Genomic DNA, 18338 nt, shown 5'->3' on the forward strand with positions numbered 1-18338 from the left:
TCTTTACTGTCTGTGTTTCTGTCTAGGATGCAAACCATCCCAGCATTGTAATTTAGAAGAGGAGCAATGAAACATTTAGGCCAATCACTTTTGATAGGAGATGGCCAACAAGTAAGCAAACAAACAAACAAATACATAGATAGATAAACACCTTGTAGATAAAGTAAAGTCAGAGACAGAAGCTCGAAATCTGTTGCTGCACAGTTTGTGTTGATCATCCTCTAGTCCAGGGGTCAGCAATAAGCGGCCCGTGGGCCAGATGTGGCCCACAAGCATGAAACATCTGGCTCATGAGGTTTTTTGAACTAAAATGAACGATAATGAAAAAAAATAATAATAATACAATTCTTCTCTGGTGAGCTTTTGTTTACAATCCTCCCTGCCTCTCTCTCTGTCACGCTGTGCATAACTTTCGTTTCCGCCCGTTCTTGTTTTCCCTATCTCCTTATAAGAGCTTTTTTTTCCCGGCCATGTCCCAATTCACTAGCTGGGACAGTGGTAGTGTATTGGACCGCGACCCTGATGACACGAGTTCGACTAAAATGTTTCACATACAAGGCAAACATCTGCTGCCTTCTGATTGAATAGATGCTTCATGTTGGATGGATTCATTTGCATAAACTTTGCCTTGGTTTAACTTTTTGTCACACCATGATGCACCAAATAGCTGCATCTGATGCAACCAACGTTTCTCATTGAAAATGAATAGGATTCCTCGGGTGCGTTTACTATGTCAATCGGCACCACACCAGTGCTCAAAATGACCCACAACAATAATAAACAATGAATTGCTATAGCTGCTATGTGGTGGTATTGTGGTGGTATTAGTGTAGCGTCTACCAGAAGGTTTTACAGCACTACATGCCTCACTCTGATGACAACTTTTATGAAGATAAGGATTTCATTTTCCAGCAGGACCTGGCATACTGCGTGTCATACTGAATTCGTAAATCATGCTGAATTACTGAAATAAACTAACTTTTTAATGATATTTTTTTTTTTTCGATTTTTTAGATGCACCTAAAGAAAACAGAAATGATAGGACAACAGAACTACAGGACAACCATCTGTTATTACAGAACCACAAAGTGCGCTTATACTCTATGCTCATTGGAGGATAAAAAGTGGATAATGCATGTAGAAACAAAGAAGACGTCATAATGTTATGCTTGATCTCTGTACATTCATTAATTGTGCGCAAATCATTAGCATTATTTTTTTAATGGTATATAATGGTATAGTTCTGACTAACTGCCTCAGATGCAAACCATCCCAGCACTGTAATTTAGTAATAAAGAGGAGCACTGAAACTGCTGAAACTGGCATTCGGTCCAATCAGGTTTGATACGAGCCGGCCAAGAAGCAAGCGAGCAAACAAACAAATAAATAAACGCATTTTAATTAGAAATGTTGATGTTTCTCAACGGGCCGGCTTCACTGGTGACATTTAGAAAGGCGTACTGGGCCTTTACGTCATTCGATCGCGCTCGGCGATCTCCACATTAACAACAGCAAGTCCATTCAAAACACACACACACAAACAGACGCTCGGTCATTACAGGGGCTGTAAACGATCGGGGTGTTTTTCCTCTTCTCTTCCCTGGTCAAGAGGAAGCATTCGATATTAAGCAGAACAACTGAACTGGTGCAGGCACTGGAGGCGAGAGCCTGGCAATTGGTCTGGTCGGCGCTGATATTTGTAGATAAATGCCACGTCCCCAGAGGTTCCCCTACAGTGAATTATTAGCAAAGCTTCATTGATCTCTCTCAAAATGACAATAATCTCCAGTTTCATCCAGGCCTTTACTGGGGCTTCCAAGTGCATTAGGCTGCCCGGCTGCAATTGTTATCACAAAGGTGTTTTCCCGGCCTGTCCGTTTTTATCTTGGGGGCTCGGAGCTGCCGGCTGCTAAAGTGATTTCCACCCCGCCAACCCCCCACCCTCCTTTTCTCTCTGTGGTATGAGCCTCCGCTGGTGTATTGCGTTTTATAGGCTCAATAAAAGAAGACGAAGAAGACGAAGCAGGGAAAAAAAAGCGCCTGACTGCGGAGCTCCCTGCCATATGTGGATGGACTCAATTCTTTTATGGTGATGAATATACTGATATAATAAAGCCTGTTTATGGAAGAGCTCGCAGCGCCTTTGCTCCTTGGTTTTATCTGCGGCAACAAATTTCATTACGCCGGCGGTCGTTTCAGTCTACGCTCGGTGTAACAGACCAGAAAGGAACGCTGGCGATCCTTCAGCGGAAGCAGGCTGGTCTGAAAAGCCTAGACGCCAATTTTTAGCCCATCTTTCTCTGGGAAAAAGAACAAACAACAAAACAACAAAAACAAGAATTATGACATAAACTTTAGATTCATGATGCTAGGCTTGCTAGACATAGTGTTCTTTATTTTTCGATTTACGGAAACGCCGTCGACGGAAAGCTAGAAAAAAATGCTAATACCCACGTAGCGCACCCAGATAAGACGCAGCCCAATTCTATTACTTTTATGCTATTTGTAATAGAATTGCATAATGCCGCAAAACAAAACCAGTATCTGGAAAGATGAAAGAGAATGAAAGAGACTAAGCGATGCAGAAGATGTCGAGAGGGCTTTGCTGGCCAACAGGGAATAGACAATGCCTGATCTTTGAAGAGGCCAACATAAAAAGCATTCCACCAGCACTTTGATACCTGTCAAAACCCGATCTGTCGCTGCAGAGATGCTGCTTTGATACTTCGCCATTTAATCCTGAAGTGTGGCCCGCTCTTTTGCCATCAGTCATCTTTTTTTATACAACACAAGCCAAAAAAATAAAAAATAAAACATTATTTGCGACAGCAGATAATCACAGCCCGGACTGTCATGTGAATAAACAGCTATAGCTATCAACACGGCGAGTCATTTGGCCTCTGGCCCCTGAAATCCAATCCCAGACAGCAGAGCATTGTACCTAGAGAACGATACATGACTTTTGAAAGCTCTGAGTTCCTGTTTTGGTCACACTACATGACATTCAGTGCCAGTGACCTGTTGCCTGCTTGTGAACTTGGGTGGAATGCACACTACTTGAGACTTGAGGGGTCTCAGATAAGGCTTACACACTACAAGATTTTTGACTGGGAAAAAAAGTGGAAAAAAAAAGTGATTTTCTGTAAAAGACTGACTGTAAATAGGTCAGTTTTGAGTAAATATACAAAATATACGCTAAAAATCACCTGTCTAACCAAACATAGATAAGCTCTACAGTAATTCATAGCCAGTGTTAACTCTTTCAAACTATTTGCACAACAGTAGCCTGTTGCCAATTCACCGGTTGCCCTTCCCTTGAACCACCTTTGGTAGGTACTGACCTCTGCATACTGGGAATACTCCACCAGACCTGTCGGATAATTTGGAGATCTGTTCTGACCTCCAGTCATCTCGTCATCAATAGATCAATAGTTCATCACTCAGTTCATACAACTCCAGGTCTTGGTCTTGACACTTTCTCCACTTTATGAATTCGTATCTCAGTTCTTGACTAGGCCACTCTGTCTCTACCACTGCCTCTTGCCTCTATTTCTACAACTCCAGGTTTCTGTCTTAGCTTGGTTTTCCCACTTCAGGTCTTGGTTTTGACCCATTCTCTTCAAATCCAGGTCTTTGTCTTCCTAGGCCCCATTCAGAACCATCCAAGACTCTCTTTACTCTATTTTTACCCATTCATGTCTCAGTCTTGACTCGGTCTCTACTGCTACTAAGGCTTGATTCAGTTTCTACCTCTTTAGGTCTCGGTCTTAACACTGTCTTGTCCTCTCCAGGTTTTTGGACTTAAATCTGTCTCTACACACCCAGATCTTGGACTTGAATCTGTCTCCACACATCCAGGTTTTAGACTCAATGCTGTCTCTTCCAATCCTGGTATCTTTTGACTGTCTTGATTGTCTTTAACCATTCATTTCTTAGTCTTGACTGTGTCTATATCACTCCAAGTCTCTGTCTTGATTCTGTTTCTAATACTATGTCTTGATTCAGTATCTAGAACTCCTGGTCTTGTCCTTAACTTGTATTTGGCCACTAGTGGTGTCAATATTAGTACAGTCTTGTTCCTTCCAGGTCTTGAATTTGTTGACCAGGTTTTGACTTTGTCTCTATGCATCCAAGTCTTACACTTAATTCTGCCTCATTCAATCTATGTCTCAGTATTTGACTCTGTTTCAATCTACTCAGGTCTCTATTCTGACTTAATTTCTACCCATCTAGGTTTTGGTATTATCTCAGTCTTTAACACTCCAGGTCTCAGTCTTAACTCTTTCTTGTCCTCTCCAGGTCTTTGACTTGAATCTTCCTTGTATTCTCCACTCCAGGTCTCTGTCTTTCATAGTTTTTTTTTATAACTTCAGGTCTTAAACTTGACTTTTTTCTCAGGCCTTAGTCTTGATTCTGTCTCATCCATTGAATCTTTTGAGTTTCTGTAATTCCAGGTCTTAGTCTTGACTTGTTCTTGATCTATTTCGCAGTGTTGACTCTTGTCTCATTCTACCTAAATGTCTGTCTTCTCTGTTTTATTTTTTACTTTTTAATCCCCTCTAAGTCTTAGTCTCTAGAAGTTCAGGTCTTGCTCTTAACCTCGGTTTTGTTCCCTTCAGGTCTAATTCTTGACTTTTTTTACATCTAACAATCAAAATTCATTGCAGTGATTTTGCAGAAAAACATCACGACAACTTTTAGGCCACAATCCAGGGCGTGAAACAGGCCAGAGGAACAGAACCATGTCATTTTTTTAGTGGACCTAGTGTTGGAATCATGAAGGAACCTGCTTGAACAAGAAAGCCCTCTCGTTTTTTCTCAGTCTCTCTTTCAGAAACGAGTGGGAGCAGTGGGCGAGGCTTAGCGCAGCATAATGAAATACAACAGCCCCGCTTGTCACAGGTCAGCAACCCACCGTGGTCATGGACTGGCATTCCAAATGCCAAAGTAATTTGTTATGAAAATGCTATGCATTGATTTGTCATACGCTGTAAAGCTCTATCACAGGGGCAATTTTTAAATCTGAGCCAGCCCTGGCATTACCATTAATACCTTTCATCGGCCCTCCACGGCTAAGATTAGAGAGTTACACGCGCGCACACAAGCCTGCCGAGCCTCAGCTGGAGTGAAAGACATGCTAAACACGCCGGGAATGGAATAAAATACTGCTGCAATCGCTCACATTGAATAAAAGATTGTAGCGTATAAAGCACAGAAAGAAGACACCTACCTAACCTGAAGAGAACTTTACCCAGAGTAACCGACATCAAGCCGCCCTTGTTTAAACCCTGCGGATATTGTCATTTAGAGCATTTATTTGCAGAAAATAAGAAATGGCTGACATAACAAAAAAAGCACAATAAACAGAGCTTTCAGCCCTCAAATAATGCAAAGAAAACAAGTTCATATTCATAATAACCCTGGTTTTTAATCAGTCTTTTCATGCATCTTGGCATCAAGTTCTCCTCCACCAGTCTTACACACTGCTTTTGGGGATAACTTTATGCCTTTACTCCTGGTGCAAAAATTCAAGCAGTTCAGTTTGGTTTGATGGCTTGTGATCATCCACCTTTCTCTTGATTATAAATCAAATAAACTCATAATTTGGAATAAAAGACATGCTAAACATGCCAATCGCTCACATTAAATAAAAGAATTGTAGCGTATAAAGCAGCACAGCGAGAAGACACCTACCTAACCTGACGAGAACTTTACCCAGGGTAACCCACATCAAGCCGCCCTTGGCTAAACCCTGCTGATACTGGCAGCCCAACAGAGGAACCCCCTGAATTGTACGGTATATAAATACCTTGTTGTGAACCGAACTGTCATGCTTTAACGTCATGTAGTGCAGCCTACACCATGAATCCCTCAGCCTAATTTCTCTATGTATTTATAGAATTGTAATTTGACACATTCGTAGTTACAGGGCTTCCACAGGGCTTCCACAGATGGACCCTCGTGAAATCCGTCTAGCAGACCAGACTCTTACAAACTTCATAAAGCACAAATATGATATCAAGCATTTTAGTAATGTAAAGCAGGAATAATATCAGCTAATTGAGGGTGATTTTACACTTGCACTTTTAATCCAGTTTAAACAGATTCAGGTTTGTTTGGGCAAGTGTGAATCCAGTAAATACATTCAGGTGTGGACCAAAACAACCCTACCGAAAATTGAGAGTATAGGTGATCTTAGTTCACTTGTAGTGAGAATGTGACCCGACCTCAGTCTGAACAAATCATAAGCTGTAACCTAGAAGTTTAAGAAGTGCAGTAGAAGTGCAGTAGTTTAAGCTGGAACTGTATATTAACCAAATACTTACTTCAGGCATGAACAAATGCCATATCTGCTGCTGATCCAATGCTAAATTTAACTGAAATACAGCTCTGGAAAAAAATAAAAGACCACTTCAGTTTCTGAATCAGTTTCTCTGATTTCACTTTTATAGGTTTATGTTTGAGTAAAATCAACATTGTTGTTTTATTCTATAAACTGCAAACAACAAATATCCCAAATTCCAAATAAGAAATATTGTCATTTAGAGCATTTATTTGCAGAAAATTAGACATGTCTAAAATAGCAACAAAAAACAACAACAACAACAGAGCTTTCAGACCTCTAATAATGCAAAGAAAACATTATTCATAAAGTTTTAGGAGTTCAGAAATCAATATTTGGTGGAATAACCCTGGTTTTTAATCACAGTCTTTTTTTTAATGCATCTTTTTAGGCATGTTCTCCTCCACCAATCTAACACACTGCTTTTGGATAACTTTATGCCACTCAACTTGATTTAAAGGCTTGTGATCAGAGTTGTAAGTTCGAATTCCAACCATTTTTTTTTCTATTGAGATGTTTTTATTGCATGGTGCCTACACAACCTGACTCAACTATACTCAGCTATACTTTTTTCCTTCTCCATTGGGCTAATTTGGTACCTGGTGAAGGACACAGTGTGCCCTACTTATTTGTGCCAATCTAACCAAGTAGGGACTAACCTGTGACCAGTAAACATGGTCTACAAAAAAAAACTCTACAGCTTTTTTCAATTAGAAAAACTAATACACTTTAATACTGATATAATCCCAATGTGAAATTTAAAAAATGATGACCATATTACTGTGTACGATATCATGACAGAGCTGCATTTGAGCTCAGAACATCAATCTCACATTAGCTTGGTAAATACAGGTCATGGTGTCTGACAAGACCCTTTTAAATATAACCCGTCGTGTGGCTCGGTAGTGGTCATCCATGCTAAATTAACACTTTTGACACGTGTGAGCGAGTCTGAACGCCCGGGTCCTGGAGCTAAGTCGAGAAGGCGGGTAACCTCGCCCCCGGTGTCAGGCTGGCTATGTGGATTATAATCGAGGGCAACCTTTATCAATCAATTGAATAAACTGCTTTCATAGCACCTTTTGAAAGCCAACTCCGACAGGGGACAGAAGTTGCTATTGCAGCACTTTTCAGGCGGCAGGGGCGAGTGGAGATGAGAGAGAGAGAGAGAAAGAGAGAGGGAGAAAGAGAGAGAGAGGCAATACCATCAGGCCAGACCGCTCTGTGTGCCTGGGCCAGGGCCGCTCGGGCGGCTTTTCTGCTGCATTGATTCGTTCAGCGTCTACATCTCAACTGGACCGTCTCCAACTGACAGCTGAGCATAACAGAGGACTAATGCAATGCCATTTAAGTAAAGGGGGGGGGAGTGGTGTTGGTAAGAGGTAAAGGGGGGATGACTGTGAGGGTTCTTGTTGTTGATATCGTGGCTCCATTGCCAGTTCTATGAATTTATTCACATCGCAAAATGTGGGGCTATTCTGACCGCCACAAGCGCCGGCCAGGCCCTGTGGCAGAGCGAGGGAGCAGTCTGTAAAATTAACCTCATTCTCCTGCCATAAGCTTTGTGGCTACACTAATACTCGCAGATGTAAAATGGAGGCTGAACCGACTCGTTGTGGGCCACAACTGGACGAGTCAGCAGAGGACTTTCAGACAGGCAATATGGCAACATATTAAAGCCTTTAATATATTAAGCCTTAAGCATTACCCAATACGCTCTCTGAAAAACACTCAGTACTCCAGTACTGGCAACATTACAGCCCTAGTTTTGGAGTTGGGCTTTTTTTTCTTGTTTTGACAATAAAGGTATCAAATGATACCATTCAGAGCATGGTGAGGGGAGGTAAAGGAACGCAGTGTGAGTTACAGGAAAGTAGAATGAGGTACAGCAAGGTAGAGTGAGGTGTTGAGAGTTAGTGAGAGGTAGAATGAAGTAGAGAGGAGGTAAAGTAGAGGTAGAGTGAAGGAGCGTAGAGGTAGAGAGAGGTAGAATGAAGTAGAGAAGAGGTAAAATAGAGGTAGAGAGAGGTAGAATGTGGCATTGCAGAGTGTGATACAGCAATGTAGAGTGAGTCAGAATGAAGTACAGTGAGAGCAAAGTAATGTGAGGTAAGTAAAGCAAGGCAGAGTAAGGTAGAATAAGGTGGAATGGGGTAGAGTAAGGGTAGAGTAAGGTAGAGAAAGGCAGAGTAAGGTAGAATGACATTACAGTGAGGTAGAGTGAGGTAGAGTGAGGTAGAGTGAGGTGTTGAGAACTAGTTTGGTCTAGAATGAAGCATAGAAAAGGTAAAACAGAGGTAGAGTGAAATAGAGTAGAACCAGAGGTAGAGTGTGCTAGATTAGGGGAAGAATGTGGTAGAGCAAGGTAGAATGAGGTCGAATTATCTACAGTGAGAGCAAGGCAGAGTGAGGTAGAGTGAGGTAGAATGTGGTAGAGTAATTGTAGAGTGTGATACAGCACCATAGAGTAAGTCAGAATGAGATATAGTGAGAACAAGGTAAAGTGAGGTACATAAAGCAAGGCAGAGTGAGGTAGAGTGTATTAGAGTGAGGGTAGAGTGTGGTAAAGTGAAGAAAAAAGGTAGTAGAGTGATGAAGAGCAAGGCTGAAAGGTGTGGAGTGAGGGAGAGCAAGGTAGAGTAGAGTAAGGTCCCGATCCCCACAGCTGATATGGAGAAAATAATGATTAATTGATAAAGATCCTACCATATCCTGTATATCCTGTGTGTTGATTTTTCCCCCCTCACAATTATAGTCAGGCTGTATGACAGCATAAAATACGTTGAAATCATTTCTAATTTGTTGAAACAGGGTCTCAATTTGCAGTAAATCTGCACGTCTTAGGATAAAAAAATGATAGAAGCGGGAGTGTTCATCTTTCGGCAGAGTGATATCTGCACCTCTGGGGAAATTTCAGCCATGACTTTCTCTGCAGCTCATATTCCTCCAAGACCATCCATGTTCCAATTAAACATTTAATATTCATTCTCTTAATATGAAATATTTAGTTCTCTGTAGTTACAACATCAGGCATTTTGAGATTCTCTGGTGAGTCTTTTGATTTCTGCAGAATAATGTATATAACAGTTCTAGGCCAGGGGGGTCTTAGACAAGGCTCCCATAGCACCCCATAGAAACCACACAAACCACCTAGCTAGCTACAGCAACACTGTGCTCAGCACATTTTAGCAACAGCAAGCTAACCATTTATTTATTTTGGTAAATTTGTTCAAATTTGGTAAGTTTATGTCATTTAAATATAGATAAGAGAAATATAGATTTCTTGTTCATATATCCCTGCACTGGGATTCTATAGAATAATACAGATTCTAAAGTGACTGTTTACTTATACTCCTTATCAGCTGAGATTGTTGTTTTAACTTTAGGCGAAGTGTAATGTACTAATCCTAAAATTGTACACTCTTCTATTTGTGTGTGATGAGAATTAAGTGTAAGTCACTCTGGATAATATAATTAAAGCCAGATATCATTAAATAGTCCCACTTTATAAAAGGTGTCTCTAATAACTGTGTAGTTACACATTAATAATCATGTAATAACATTGTTACTAAAGTACGCATTGTTACAGATTTAGTAATGTAGTACATTATTTTGAGTGAGCGCACTTTCATGTTTCACAGTGTGTGAATTTTTTTACATCACATGTAATCATGTGTGTGTTATATATAAAATCTGGTATGTAATTAGGGGGTTGTGATTGTTATTGAATACTAAAAATCCGTATTCAGATTTTATCATAAAAAATGGCGACAATATTCTGTTATATATAACTGACTAGTTCGATCTGTTTTTCTCTGTAAAGCTCCTTTGTGACAACTTCTGTTGTAAAAAGCACTATATAAATAAAATTGAATAACCTGTAATCTGAAATTAACCTGTAACAATGCGTACTTTACCAATAGATACAACAGATTCTCAACATGTAACTACACAGTTATTAGAGACACTTTGTATAAAGTGGGACCCAGCTAAGTAAATGTATTGTCAATAGTATTCTCTAGAGTGTGCTTCAGTGGCACAACAGTCTAAGAATTGGTGTCACTATTGAGACACCACCAGAAAGAATCCTTCTCCTAGGCAATATTGACACAGTAACTTCAATAAACCCTATTGAAAACCAATGCAAATCCAAGTTGCAGCAATGTGAACAATGTAACAGGTCTTATAAACACGAGGGCTGAAGAGTGAGACCTTCATGCTGCATGCAAACTGTGACATAAGACTGGAAGCAGAGTGAGGTAGAGAAAGGTAGAGCGAGGTAAAGTAAGATAAAACAAGGTACAGTGATGTAATGTGAGGTAGAGCATGGTAGTGTGAGGAAGAGCGAGGTAGAGTGAGGTAGAGTGTTTTAGAGAGAACTAGAGCAAGGTAGAGTAAAGTGAGGTTAAACAAGGTAATGCGGTAGAGTGAGGTATAGTGATTTAGAGTCAGGTAAAATTAGGTAAAAAAAAGGTAGAGTGAGGTATACTGAATTAAAATGAGGTAGAGCGAGGCATAGTGAGTTAGAACGAGGTAAAGTATAGTGAGTTAGAGTTAGGAATAGTGTGTTTCAGAGAGCTTGAGGGAGGTAGAGTGAAGTAGAATGAGGTATAGTAGGGTAAAACGAGGTAGAACAAGTTTGAGAGAGGTAGAGCCAATTAGAAGAGGTAGAGTAAGGTAGAGTGAGGTAAATGAGGTAGGGCAGTGTAGAGTGAGGTATACCGAATTAGAATGAGGTAAAGTATAGTGAGGTAGGGTTAGGTATAGTTTGTTTGAGAGGGCTAGAGCAAGGTAGACCAAAGTAGAATGATTTATACTAAGGTAAAGTGAGGTAGAACAAGTTAGAGAGAGGTAGGGTGAAATGGAATGGCTGAGGTATAGTGAATTAAAATTAGGTAGAGATGAGGTATAGTGTGTTAGAGGGACCTAGTGCAAGGTAGAGTGAAGTAGAACGAGGTATTGTAGGGTAAAGTGAGGTAGAACAAATTAGAGAGAGGTAGAACCAAGTAGAAAGAGGTAGAGTAAGGTAGACTGAGGTATATGGAATTAGAGCGGTATAGTGAGGTAGAGTGAGAAAGAGCGAGGTATAACGAGGTAGAGTGAGGTAGAATATCTAACTGGGATGCTTGTTTTGCAACTATGTTTCTAATACAATGGCTGAAATTTGGTCACATAATGCAGTTCTAGCATAAAAGGAAAATACAAAGCTTAAAAAAAAAAATGGAAGAAATCAAGAATTTGGGCCACTTTTACCTGCTGTGTAAACACAGTCATAATACGTATCGCCAAGTTCTTGCCAATACACAGCCCTAACCAATGGTGTCTAAGTCTCACTCCATGCAAGGGTCCTTGGAGGTCCTACTTCACAACTTATAAGAGTTACAGCAGGTAAAATATCTGCTGCTAACAGAGTTGTAGGTTTCAGAAACCACAGGGTCCACAACCTCAACAAAACCATCTTCCACCCATCAAAGAAAGTTCCAGAGACTTCTGTTGTGGCACTATCAAGTCAAGTCCCTCTTCAGATGCTCTGATAGCCTAAAGGTCTCTGAAGCCCTTGTGTTTTTAGCTCCTCCTTTAATTCGTCACCTTTTTTTTCTGTATAATAGCTGATAGCACTCATTACACGTACATTACAAGCTACAAGCTTCATCTGAAATCCAGTGATAATCCCACGCCGTTTCTTTGGAACAAATAGAAAGAACCTCTCATAAGAGGTCTGGATAATGCATAATGTGAAGGACAAATTTCTCCCGCTCTCTTCTTCCCCTGCCTTTGTCATTTGAACTGCCCATCAGATTAAGACTGGTTAAAAAGAGATTAATTTCCTGATAAACCCGCACGGTGGGGGAGTCGTGCGGGCGCTTTAAATTTATTGCGTGGGCAATTAAGCGCGGCGAGATTTCCTCGGCCAGGGCTGATTCTGAGCGATAATGGCAGGTGAAGCGACAGATAATGAGCAGGCTGAGACACACTCGCTTAGAGCGCTCCGAAGAGACTTCCTGTGTTTTAACCCCGCAGTTATGAATCAACGTGGCAGCCTGCGCTTCAGTGCCACTCAGTGCTGAGCTCTGAGCCCCGGAGAGGAGGAGCACCAACCTCCAGCACACAGGTTATGCCATATACTGTATATGGGCAAAAAACTAGGACACCGTACCAACACCTGAATTAATCTTTTTTAGAACATATTTAAAAGCAGAGGTGTTAAGTAAAGATGTACAAATACTTTGTTACCTTACTTAAATTGATTTTTTGAGTATCTCTACTTTACTGGAGTAATTGTCTGAACTCTCTACTCCTTACATCATAAAAAAATCGTTTTCATTCCAGCTTCTCAGTGTTAAAAAAAACGAGGAAGATGAGAAGTATAGCTAGGTAAAATGAGGTAGAGCATGGTGGAGTGAGGAAGAGCACAATAGAGTGAGGAAGAGTGTGGTAGAGAGAGGTATAGTGTGTGAGCGAGAGTTAGAGTTAGGTAGAGCAAAGTAGAATGAGATATATAATAAGGTAAAGTGAGGTAGAAAAAAGTAAAGAGAGATAGAGTGAAACAGAACGAGAAAGAGTAAAGTAGAGTGATGTATAATGAATTAGAGTGAGGTATACTGAAAAAGACCAAGGTATAGTGAGGTAGAGTGAGGTATAGTGTGGTTTAGTGAGGTAGAGTGAGGTATATAGTACAATAGAACGATATATATATATATATATATATATATATATATATATATATATATATATATATATATATATATATATATATATATGTATCTTTAACCCATTGTAATGCCTTTTAAAAAGCTAATAAATCTACAAAATTTATACTTATGACTAGTTATTACAGTAGAGGTTGCCATGCTTGCAGCTTATAGTCAGGTACCATGGACAGCTCCTGCACACTGGCTTGTGTTAAACACTCCCATCCAAAAGCCTGGAAATACTTAGCACATATGATGCAAAACTCACTTTTTGCATGCTTTGTATTTCTAGTTTTGTATTTTATTTCTCTACTGCTCCTATAAACGCTCCAATAAAAAAAAATCCATTTTCCTTTTTCTTTTAGTATCATACCTTCAACCAGAACCCAGACTCTCATTGGAAGCTACAGTATGGAAAGCGATTAGAGGCTGTTACTACTGCAAAAGGTAGGATCTACTAAATATTGATGTTATTGATTTTTCTGTTGGGGCCCAAATTTTTGCACCTGTCTAGTTTTGTTTAATGAACTATTGCACACTTTCTGTAAATCCTATGAACTTCATTTCCCTTTTCAAATATCACTGTGTCCCTCTGCTGTGTACTATATTTAACTGGAATTGCTGATCCAAACAACCAATGATTTATAAAGTAAAATAATAAAAATGATCAGGAGTGCCCAAACTTTTTTATACCACTGTGTATGTGCTGTGTAAACTGTGTGCACACAGTTGGCTCCAAAGAAAAGCACGTGGCTTGGACAAAGATCATGGTGTACTTTATATATAAGTTTAATATACAGCTCTGGAAAAAAATAAGAGAGCACTTAAAAATGATGAGTTTCTTTGATTTTACCTAATTGAAAACCTCAGATGATCAAAAACCATCAAACCAAGCTAAATTGCCTGAATTTTTGCACCAGGAGTAAAAGCATAAAGTTATTCAAAAGTAGTGTGTAAGACTGGTGGAGGAGAACATGATGCCAAGAGGCATGAAAACTGTAATTAAAACTAGGATTAAAACTGTGATTAAAAACTAGGGTAACTCCACCAAATATTGATTTCTGAAATCTTAAAACACATTAAGAGGGTAAGAAATAAGAAAAAAAGGCACAGCTGTTAACTGAAAGCCAATCCAGATGACTCTATGTCATAAAGCTGAGAAAATCCAGAGATGTGTAAAGCTGTCATCTAAGCAAGAGGATCTACTTAGAAAAATCAGTACCACTTTAAAATAAGGCTCCTTCACAAAGTTTATACTTATACATAATTTACAAAGTGGTTTATAAATGGTTAATAATTAGGTTATAAACCATTAATAAGCAGTTAAAACACAAAAATAGGAAGTGCAAAAGTTACATGTTGTGTTCCAAATTGTAGTGATTTCACATTTGTTTATATTGTTAAACCTCAGATCTTCTTAAATACTTATCTTACCATGTCTTCGTCTTTTCCTTTAGTCATATATTTGTTAATAACTGTTTTTATTATTTATATTATTTTATTACATATGTTAAAAAGGCTATTCTCACTGTTGTTTTCATGTGTCTATTCATGTGTTTTAAGTGATTTTTAAAGTGTTTTTAAAGTATTTACAACTTAATTTATAACTAGTAATAAACTCCTTTATAAACTATTAATAAACCCTTTATAAAGGAGACTTATTTTAAAGTGGTACCAAAAAATCTAACTATAAAACATATTGTGGTTTGTTTAACACTTTTTTGTTTACTAAATAATTTTATATGTTTTTCTTTATGGTTTGAATGACTTTAGTATTAATCTTTATAATGCAGAACATGTTAAAATAATGAATTTAAGGTGTTCAAACTTTTACTGGTACTCTAGTTTGTTTAGTTAGATGGTGTATATTAACATTTAAAAAAAATGTCCAGTTTATTTTTAATATATTATATCGTGCTCTAAACCATTTTGATATGGATCTTTTTTTAGAGATGAAAACAGTGAAATAATGGTGTTTAATGCTGCATTTGAGTTTATTTAACCCTTGTGTGTTGTTCATATTTTTGTTACTCGTTTACTTTGTTATTTGTATTTAAATCAGCAAAATTAATTTAATTACATTAAAATGCTTTACACATGCTACTCTTTTTTATTAGTTTTTTAATAAAATGTAAAAGAAAATGAATTAAACTCAAGATATGAGTAGAAAATTTGTTTAGTTTCAAATTTAGAAATGAAGCAATGTTTATTAGTCCTTGGCCAAACATACTGTATGTAATATAAATGTGTAAGGGGGGGGGGGGGGTGTACAGTGTGTGTTTATCGAAAATGTGTTTTGATGTATGTTTTTGCACAAAAAATGAGCCAATGCCAATGAGTTTGAGTTAGAAAAAATATTTTTTTTAGTATCATTTGATGAAAAATGAAAACGGGTCCCACAGACCCGAACACCACACAAGGGTTAAGCTAGTAGGAAATTTTTGCTTGGGTGTGACGTCATTCCCAGCTCGGATATCTAACTTCCGAAGTATTCCGAAGGAATGCAGCAAACTCGAAGTCTAGAGGTTGTTAGCAACATTATCCTAGCGTCTTTCATTTTTGAACCAAAGAAGCAGAAACTGAAATATTAAATATGTCTTGAATAATTAAATGTTAAATACGGGTTGTGTGAACAATCATGTTCATTTAATTATTATATATTTATCAATTACTCATAAAATAATAGAGAATCAAACGCATAGGTTCTGCAATCCCAAGCGTAAGAAACCAAAGCATGATCCTGAAGCTTCTGTACACAAGTTAACACAATAAAAAACACTATCTTTTGGAAGAGCTTCTGCTTCTAGTGTGACTTGAGTCACCATGCAATAAAATCTGATATAAAATTGAAAATTAAAATAAAGAATAATCAGAAAAATCTGAATATTTGGAATAATCAGAAAAAAATGGGAATAATGCACAAGCTTCCTCATTACACCCCACTGACAACCAAGCAGCTCTCACCTGCAAAACTACACACCGCCTACACACACTGGCTCAGCTTATTAGGCAGACATGAAAACACACTCACACACACACACACACACACACCTAACACACACCTAACACACACACACACATCAATAATAACACATACAGATGACAACAAGCATATACAGTACAGTACTGCAAACACAGGCACAGATGCTCAGGCTGTGCAGGCTGCGCACACACACACACTCTTTCTCTCACACACACACACACTGATACAGCACACACACACACACACACATGCACTCTCCAAAAGCAGCACACACACACACACACACTCTGAAACCTGACAAGTGACGGAGACAGATGTTACATACCCACAAATACATCATCATCTTGAGTGAGGGTCAGGTGTGCTCTCTCTCTCTCTCTCTCTCTCTCGCTCTCTCTCTCTTTCTCCTCTTCCTCACACACTCTTTCTCTCCAGATCTCTCGCTCTCTCCTGCTTTCTCTCTTGCTCTCGCGCGCTCTCACTCTCGCTCTGTCTCTCTCTTCTCTTCTCCCGACAGTGATACAGAGTCTCCTCAGTTTCGGCAAGTTCGAGAAACTACAGCAGAAGCAAAAAGCCGGACGAGTGGCGTCTCCGCTCTCCGTGTCTATAATTTATATGGATCAGTATAAAATGCTTATTAGGATGACACTCGGAGGAAGAGCAGGATCTTCTTCGGGATGGAAACGCTTCCAGCAGACTTCCTCTTCTTCTTCTTCTTCTTCTTTCTTTTATTTTTTCCCCCCACTTTTTTTCTCTCCCTCAGTGCTCTCCCTCTCTCTGTGTCTTATTCTCTTATTCTCTCCCCCCTCTCTCTCACTTTCTCTCTTTTTTCTTCTCTTCTCCTCCCTTCACTCTCGCGCTGGCAGTCCTTGCTTAGGCAACCATTCTTGACGTATCTGTTTAATGAGAAGATCCGTGCGTGACGAGCAAGTCCAGCAAAAGTGCTCTCGCAAAGTGCCAGAGAGGGAGCGAGGGAGAGAAAGAGAGGGAGAGAAAGAGAGGGAGGGAGGGAGGGAGGGAGACTGTGTGTGTGAGTAAGAGAGAGAGAGAGAGGAAGGAAGAGAGAAAGAGAGAGAGAGAGAGAGGGAGTGTGTGAGAGCACGTGAGTGAGAGAGAGAGAAGAGTGAGGGAGACAGAATTAGAGAGAGAAAAAAGGAATTAGAGTGAAAGAGAGAGAGAGAGAGAAAAAGAGAGAGAGAATGAGAGAGAGAGAGAACGAAAGAGGTGGGGTGATGGAGGGATGCTTTTTTTTTTTTTACAACACACATATAAACACACTCACACACCCCAGTGCTCACACACCACTACACCACTATTTACAAAATCGCGGACGGCAGGTGTACAGGGCGAGGCTGGATGGGGGACACTATAACTAAAGTGGGTCTAGAAAGAGGAGGAAGCAGAAGAAGAGGAAAAACAACAGCAACCAGAACTACAACCAGAACTACAAAAAAACAGTAAAGGATATACATTTAATAATTAAAAATATTTAGATCCTGTTTGAATAGCAGATGGAGGAAGCAATCATCTAAAAAAAAAACTTTTAGGTGCTGTCTGAGGCACGGATAAAAGAGGCATTCCGCAAAAAAAATAAAAAATAAAAAATAATACTAACTGATAAATAAATTAATTTAAAAAATAAATAAATAAATACTTTAGGTGCTGTTTGAAGAATGGCCCGAGAAAGCGTCCAGCACAATCAACTAATCAACCAAGCAATCAATTAAACATAATAAATAATCAGTTAATAAGTTATATATGTAAGAAAACAAATCCACATGCTGTCTAAAGAATGAACCATCAGCCCCCAAAATTCCCCAGGTGCTGTCAAAGAAATGTCTTGAAAAAAATAAAATAAAAAAATTATAATAATAATAAAAAAAATTCTCATGAACTGCCTGAGAAACAAGGCAAAATAAATATAAAAAATGTAAAAATCTTTAAGTGCTGCCTGACTAATGAAAGAAAGGCTACATCTGAAATTGATGGAGGGTCCATTCACCAAACAAAATAAATAAAATGAAATACAATAAAATAAATAAATAAAATATAATCTACCCCCATTCCTGCCTGGAAGAATTAAGCTAATAAAAACGTACCCCCCCCCCCTCCCCAAAAGGAAGATCTGCACAAAAGGAAGCATTTGGCTCAATAAATGAACAAATAAATAAATAAATAATAAACAAATAAATAAAAATAAAAAATCCAAAAAGATGCAGTTTGACAAACAGATGGAGGACGTATCTGGCTAAAATTTAGATACATATAAATACAGGTTAAAAAAAAAAAAAATCAGGTATTGTCCAAAGAATAGATGAAT

The 18338-nt window shown here is 38.9% G+C and overlaps 1 protein-coding gene across 4 annotated transcripts in view; it reads right to left on the reverse strand.

Annotated features, from left to right (window-relative positions):
- Positions 1-18338, reverse strand: part of rbfox1 (RNA binding fox-1 homolog 1) — a 463109-nt gene that overhangs the window by 269164 nt on the left and 175607 nt on the right. The window contains exon 1 of one of the 4 annotated variants that reach the window (XM_049467920.1): positions 16344-16973. The exons of the other annotated variants lie outside the window; for them this stretch is intronic. Coding sequence (XP_049323877.1) covers positions 16344-16361 — 18 coding nt within the window. The 5' untranslated portion in view covers positions 16362-16973. Of the gene's footprint in view, positions 1-16343; positions 16974-18338 lie in introns of those variants that run through there. 4 annotated transcript variants of the gene reach the window in all.

Source organism: Astyanax mexicanus, chromosome 19, assembly GCF_023375975.1.
Source record: "Astyanax mexicanus isolate ESR-SI-001 chromosome 19, AstMex3_surface, whole genome shotgun sequence".
NCBI classification, from domain to species: Eukaryota; Metazoa; Chordata; class Actinopteri; order Characiformes; family Acestrorhamphidae; genus Astyanax; species Astyanax mexicanus.